General features: G+C 39.1%; 1 protein-coding gene across 2 annotated transcripts in view; it reads left to right on the top strand.

The window, feature by feature from the left end:
- The first annotated feature begins 4,006 nt into the window (after positions 1 to 4,006).
- Positions 4,007 to 7,880, top strand: part of WDR11 (WD repeat domain 11) — a 64,482-nt gene continuing 60,608 nt past the window's right edge. The window contains exons 1-2 of one of the 2 annotated variants that reach the window (XM_042459426.1): positions 4,007 to 4,188; positions 7,059 to 7,170. In XM_042459426.1, the coding sequence (XP_042315360.1) occupies positions 4,103 to 4,188; positions 7,059 to 7,170 (198 nt within the window). In that variant the 5' untranslated portion in view covers positions 4,007 to 4,102. The remainder of the gene's footprint in view (positions 4,189 to 7,058; positions 7,171 to 7,880) is intronic. The other variant, XM_042459427.1, reaches the window with a different exon arrangement.

Here is a 7,880-nt window from a genome sequence, read left to right as displayed (position 1 = left end):
CAACTAGATACTAGAATACAAGGGTTCTTAAAATAAATAAATAAATAAATAGGCACAGCATTATCATTTCTACTGTTTTAGCTTTAGAACTCTCCTATTTCAGATTTTTTTTCTTCCATGTTCTCAGTCATCCTTTAGCATTCTCTAGACACAAAATTTCTTCTGCTAAGGGTGGTGGCAGGAGGCAAAGCCATCATCTCCTCTCTATTACTCCTCACAAGCATGGTCCCAGTATTTAGAGCTGTGTACTGTCAGCACATTCTATGGAATTTGTACAACGTTTTAGTAACTTCTACTTTACAATTGAATCAGTGACTGATTCCACTCTGTTTAAGAGTAGCAAATAGTTGTAGTTCTTTACCATTTAATCCACAGTCTCTCAACTATCTGAAAGATTTCTTTGGCAAAAATCCCTCTGATCCAGTGCTTTAATTGCAGTGGAACTAATGAACAGTAGTATTCCATTATAATTTGTGACAACTATTTTTTGCTATGAAGAATATGGAATAGGGGGGGGGGGTCAGACAAGGCTGCAGTCTATCTTCCTATTTGTTCAACTTGTGTGCAGAAAATATAATGTGCAGAGCAGGTTTAGATATGGAGGAAAGAGGAGTGAAGAACAGAGGAGGGCACATCAACAATATCCAGATGACACCATACTCCTACAGAAAATAACAAAGACTTGGAACAATTACTAAAGAAAGTCAAATGGGAAAGTGAAAGTGTTGAACATTAAGAAACAAATAATGACCACAGAAGATTTACATAAATTTAAAATAGATGACCAAGTAATTGAAATAGTTAAAAGACTTCCACTATCTTGTATCAATCATTGATCATAACAGAGATTGCAGTCAAGAAATGTGGTAATGATAAACCTCTTCTGAATACATTTTGCAAATAAATAAATAAATAAATAAAATCCCATAATAGATGTGCCACTTGAAGGCACATGATAACAACAAAACTAACAAATAAATAAAGTATATTAGGTCAGTGCTATTGACAGGCTCTTGGTTTTGTTTTGTTTTTTAAATGTTTTCACAGTTTAGAACAAAGGTAGGAGGACTTCTGGACCTTCAGATGTTTTTGAGCCAAAGATTCCCCAGTCCTGATATACACTATAATGAGATTTATTTATTTTTTAAAAATGTTATTAAGTCACAGCTTGACACCTCTTTGGAGCAATCCTTGCCTCCTCACCCTATCACCCTATAGTAGGCTACCCTCTACTATAAAGAAGCAAATTAATAGATGCAAGTAGGGCTACCCCCACATTGCAGAATCAATACTATTCGATACTGCTTTAACTATCTTGTCTTCATCCTATGGGATCCTGGGATTTGTAGTTTGAGAGAAGGCTAAATATCTCTGAAAACTACAACTCCCAGACTTCCATAGCTCTGAGCCATGACATTTAAAGTGGGATAAAACTACATTATTTTTCTTAGGGTGCATCTACACTGTAGAAATAATGCAGTTTGACACTGAAGTGTAGTTGCTCCATCCTATGGAATTCTGGGATTTGTAGGTTTGCAAAGTCTTTTTCCTTCTCTGCCAAAGAGCGCAGGTTCCTTTCAAAACTACAAATATCTGAATTCTGTAGAATGGAGCCATGGCAATTACACTGGTGTCACATGGCATTATTTCTGCAGTGTTAATGCACCTAAAGACTCCCAGCCTTGATACAAGGAATCATGTGGGTTTTGACACATCTTCATAGCAATTCTCACCTCCCCACCATATAAGAAGCAAGTTAATAGATGCAAATAAGCATGTCTTTACGAATAAAAGGAGTCACTAAAGCAAGGTACGTTTTGAAGCCTTTGCAGTTTTTAAAAATTATTATTTATTTTATTCATTTATATTCCACCTTTCTCCCACTAACAGAACTCAAGGTGGCTAACAACATTTTAAAAACAATACAGACTAAAAACACTACAAAAGTTAAATGAAAATATGAAAGACACAATTGAACAATCATATATTAAAACAATTGAGAATGTCAACATGCTGTAAAAACAATGCAAATTAAAAGATGAGCTACAGATCTTTAAAACATTTCAGCACTACACAGCATGGACAGCCCAGCCTCAACAATGTTAGTTGCTGCTGGTACTAAACATGCTCAACTGTGTGTCTGTGTGCACATCCTCCTTTTCCAAGACCTGTCCTCCATTTTCACCTTCTATCCAGGAGGAATTCCAAAATGTCCTCCATTTTGGGCATCACTAAGAAGCCATGAATTTATATTTGTATGAGTGTTTTGACTTTTTCTTTGATCATGTCGTACATTTCTCTTAAATATCCTACATTTTGTGGTTTCTTCATCATGACCAGACATCTACCTTTTCCAGGACCTGTCCTCCATTTTCATCTTCTGCACAAGAGGAATTCCAAAATATCCTCCATTCTGAGCCTGACTTTAGATGAGTGCTTTTAGCTTTTATTTGGTCAGGTCCTAAAATTTGTTTGAAGGTCCTACATTTTATGGTGTCTTCAAGGTGACCAGACATCCACCTTTTCCAGGACATTTCCAACTTCTGTCCAGGACGAATTCCATAATGTCCTCGACATGACTAAGGAGTATGAATTTATATTTAGATGAGTGCTTTTAGCTTTTGCTTTGGTCAGGGCCTCCATTTTTCTTGAATGTCCTGCATTTTGCGGTGGCCTGCACCTCCTTTGAGATGAGGACCAGTGGTCACTCTGTGACTAAGAAGCATGAATTTACACTGATATGAGTGTTTTCAAACTTTTTCTTTGGCCAGGTCCTCCATTTTGTCTTGAAGGCCCTACATTCTTGCTGCCCTTGTCCTCTGTTGAGGTGAGGACATTGGGTCACGATGACTCTGTGACTACGAAGCATGAATTTATATTTATATAAGTGTTTTAAAATGTTTCTTTGGTCTGGTCCTCCATTTTTTGAATGTTGAACGATTATTATTATTATTATTATTATTATTAAAGCTTATTTATAAAACACTGTAAGTTTGCACAGCACTGTACATGCTGAATACTGTATACAAAATACCATTAATAAAAACCTGCCTAAGGCACACAATCAAAGTAGGCCTTGTCCTGCTTTGAGGTGAGATCAGGTCATGAATTTATATTTATATGAGAGTTTGTAAACTTGTTCTTTGGTCAAGTCCTCTATTTTTCTTGAATGTTGTGCATTTTACAGTAGCCTTGTCCTCCTTTGAAGTGAGGACATCAGGTCACCCTATGACCAAGGAGCATGAATTTACATTTATATGAAATTATATTCATATTTATATATTTGTATAACTTTTTCTTTGGTCAGGTTCTCCATTTTCCTTGAACGCCATGCATTTTGTGGTGGCCTGGTCCTCCTTTGAGGTGAGGACATCTGGTCATCCTATGACTAAGAAGCATGAATTTATACTTATATGAAGTTATATTCATATTTATAATATTAATAATAATACTTATTTATTTATACCCTGCTCTTCAGGCAAGGCTATCAGAGTAGTATACAATTTGTTAATTAGACGTTTCCCTGCCCTCAGGCTTACAATATATATATGTATATATATAACCTTTTCTTTAGTCAGGTCCTCCATTTTCCTTGAAATTCGTATGTCTTTAGAAACGTATCATTTTTATTGATTGTATTGTTTGTATGTAAATCTACAGTGCTATATAAATAAAGTATAATAATAATAATAATAGCAATTTGTAAGCCGCTCTGATAGTCTTTTGGCTGAAGAACGGGGTATTATTATTATTATTAATAATAATAATAATAATAATCTTGTGGGGTCTTGTCCTCCTTTGAGGTAAGGGCATGATCTGGCCACTCTTTGTGTGTAACACTGAAACAGGGGAAAGGCTGAAGCCAACATCTCAAGGCTTCAGTTTCCACAGTTTCCCTCAGGGCTCAGCAGACTAGTCCTTCCTCCCTTTCTTTCTTAATAGTCAGGGAACAATTCTTTCGCGGCCGGAACTAATCTTCGCAGCCTGCGCGGAGAGCCGGACCACTTGGGGGCATGGATTGGGGACGGACCGTAAGCGGAAACCGCTTCCTTGTCTGGTTTTCGGTTCCTAGTCCTCTGCTCTGGGCATTAGCCTAGCAGCCATGCAGCCCTATATGGTCAACATCAAACTCTCGGCCCGGACCCTCACTGGGGCTCTCAACCCCCAGAATAAGGGAGCGGCGGATTGGTAAGGAATTGGGCCGAGGAGGGTGGAGGAGAGAGAGAGAGAGAGAGAGTGTGCCGCCCGTGGGTGCTGCTGGAGCTCCGTGTTGCTGCTGTTGTTGTTGCTTCTTTGCCTTCATTTCAGACCCTATCATTGGGTTTTCTTGGAAAGAATTGTACAGGCGGGGGGTAGTGGTGATGGGCTTCCATCCTATACCTATAATATATACACACACACACACACACACACACATCATAACCATGTAGTTTCCCCGAAATGCCTGTTAAATAGACTGTTATATGAGGCTGAGAGAGTGTGACTCCCCAGGTCACCCAGTGGGTTTCCATGCCCAAATGGGGATTCAGACCCATGTGTGTGTCTGTGTGTACACACACACACACACACACACACCATCATGTCACTGTAATATCTCCCTAGAATGTGGGCTACTGTTATGTTCATAAACTTGTGTTATACAGCACTTGGTGGAAGGAAGGAAGGAGCATGTATGTTGTTGTTGTTGTTGTTGTTGTTGTGTGCCTTCAAGTTGTTTCTGATTTACGGTGACCCTAGGCAAACCTATCATTGGGTCTTCTTCACAAGATTTGTTCAGGGGAGGTTTGCATCATGTACCTGTTTATGTATCAGAACACTGTCGTTTTTTCCAGATGAATCATAGAATCGTAGAGTTGGAAGAGACCCCAAAGGCCATCCAGCCTCTGCTTGAAGACCTCCAAGGAAGGAGACTCCACTACACTCCAAGGAAGGAGTGTGTTCCACTGTCGAACAGCCCTTACTGTCAGGAAGTTCCTCCTAATGTTGAGGTGGAATTTCTTTTCCTGCAGCTTGCATCCATTGTTCCGGGTCCTGTTCTCTGGAGCAGCAGAAACAAGCTTGCTCCCTCCTCAATATGACATCCCTTCAAATATTTAAACAGGCCTCTTAACTTTATCTTATCCAGGTTTTTTAAAGAACCTAGAACATGAGGCTGAGAGAGTATGCCTTGCCCAAGGTCACCCAGTGGGTTTCCATGCCCAAATGGGGATTCAGACCCTGGTCTCCCAGAGTCCTAGAGCAACATTCAAACAACTATTTTTTTGGGGGGAGGGGGAGGTGTACACCTTTCCTAAATGAAGTTATGGAGAAAACAATTTGTATTTATTTATTTATTTCTGATGACGAAGTTGATTTAGTGAAGAAATAACAAGCAAGAGCAATGTGTTTATTGCCCTAGGAAGTGGTATGGAAGATTGTAAAAAAGATGAATGGGAGAGAATGGGTGGAGGATGGAATAGAGGTGGTGAGATTTAAAGGAATGAATGGAGGTATGTGTAAGTTATGTGTAAGAATGTTTGTCTTTTTAGTGTACATTATGGATAAATGAAATAAAAATTATAAAAGAAAAAAAGCGACTTTTTTTTAAGCTAAAAAGGCCAATGTGATTTTAGGCTTCATCAATAGAAGTATAGTGTCAATATCAAGGGAAGTAATAGTGCCACTGTATTTTGCTTTGGTCAGGCCTCACCTGGAATACTGTGTCCATTTCTGGGCACCACAATTCAAAAACGATGTTGAGAAGCTGGAGCATGTGTCCAGAGAAGGACAACCAAAATGGTGAAAGATCTAGAAACTATGCCCAATGAGGAGAGATTTAGGGAGCTGAATATATTTAGCCTGAAGAAGAGACAGTTAAGGGGTGATATGACAGCTCTGTTTAAGTATTTGAAGGGGTGTTGAATTTAGGATGGAACAAGCTTGTTTTCTGCTGCTCCAAAGACTAGAAAATGGAACAATGCATGCAAGCTACAGGAAAAGAGATTCCACCTAAACATTAGGAGGAACTTCCTGACAGTAAGGGCTGTGGTGGAGTCTTATTCCTTGTAGGTCTTTAAACAGAGGCTGGATGGCCATCTGTCAGGGATTTTTTCTATTATTAATTTATATCCAAGATGTATATCCCGCCTTTCTCCCGCAGTGGGATTCAAGGTGGGGATGCTTTGATTATGATTTCCTGCATGGTAGCGGGTTGGACTGGATGGCCATTGTGGATTCTTCCAACTCTATGATTCTATGAATGTGCACTGGCTCTCTGTCATGTATGATTTTATATATACTTGATCATAGCGCTGTAATATTTCCCTGGAATGTGGACTACTGTTATGTTCATGAACATGCATTATATAGTGATTGGTGGAAGTAAGTAAGTAAGGAAGATGGTTGTTGTTGTTGTTGTTGTGTGCCTTCAAGTCGTTTCCGACTTATAGCGATTCTAATCTGAACCTATCATTGAGTGTTTTTGGCGAGATTTGTTCAGGGGAGGTTTGCATCATGTACTGTACCTGTATGTATACACACACACATACACACACACACACAAACATATATACCACATCGGAACCCTGTAATTTCTTCCGTATGCCTATTAAAGAACCTAGAACATGAGGCTGATGGAGTGTGACTTGCCCAAGGTCATCCAGTGGGTTTCCATGCCCGATCAGGGATGCAAGCCCTTGTCTTCCAGAGTTCTGGTACAACCTGCAAACTACTAAGCACTGCTGGATCTCTCATGTATGATACCTGTTTATATATATATATATATACACACACACACACTGTATGTCTGTGCGCGTGTGTGAGACAACAGAACCTTGTAGCTTCTCCCAGATACCTGTTAAATAGACTAGATCATGAGGCCAAGAGAGTGTGACTTGCCCAAGGTCACCCAGTGGGTTTCCATGCCCAAATGGGGGTATAAACCTTGGTCCACCAGAATCCCAGTGCAACACTCAAACCAGTACACCAGATATAGCACATGTAGTAAGGCTTGTGAACTTATTTTTCCTTGTTTGAGAACATCATGATGATGATGACTATTATTATTCTCATTTTTTTAGGGGCTGGCAAGGACTGATTGCATATGGATGTCATTCTCTCATTCTGGTGATTGATCCTAAAACTGCTCAGACTTTACAAGTTCTGGAGAGGCACAAGGCTAATGTTGTCAAGGTAATGTTTTAAAAATGAAGTTGAACATTTGGAGGTTTGTGTAATGTTTTATTCGTAATACAGTAATGTTTTATTTCATTTGCTGTGAAACTGAAATAAGTTACAATGACCATGCAAGAACAATCCCTGCAGCAAAAAGTAAATGGGAGAAAAAAGAGTGGTGGTGGTGGTGGGGGAAGACCCACGTTTATAATGTTGAGATTGTTAATTCATTTTACAGTTTAGACATGAGACTTGGGTGTGGGGGGATACTGCCATGTTTCTGCTCAGGGTTCCAGTTAGCCGCTCCGTCATAGAAGGACATTCTATTCCCAGCCTCCTTTCCTACTAATATTTAGTATTCTGTGCCTTCAGAGCATACTCAGTTCCCACTGGCATTTTTTTTAGGTACTTTGATAAACCACAGTGTTCATGTGAGCATGCTGTTATCCTTGTTTCTCAGTGATTCAGTTTTAGCTCAGTTTCTATCAACACTCATCACTTAAGCTCATTATCTGTCTTACTGTTATAAAGGGATAATACAGTGTAGATTTCTGAGTAGTTAATTGCTTATTATCATACAAGAAATTTGGTGTAGTTTTATGTTTTTTCCCATGAAACATTTTTACTTGTTTTGCTTGTCCCTTCTCATGCTACTCATGAGAAGCTTAGTCTTGTCATCTATCTATCTATCTATCTATCTATCTATCTATCTATCTATCTATCTATCT

This window comes from Sceloporus undulatus, chromosome 3 (assembly GCF_019175285.1).
Source record: "Sceloporus undulatus isolate JIND9_A2432 ecotype Alabama chromosome 3, SceUnd_v1.1, whole genome shotgun sequence".
Taxonomy (NCBI): Eukaryota; Metazoa; Chordata; class Lepidosauria; order Squamata; family Phrynosomatidae; genus Sceloporus; species Sceloporus undulatus.
This window is presented reverse-complemented; position numbering and strand designations above follow the sequence as displayed.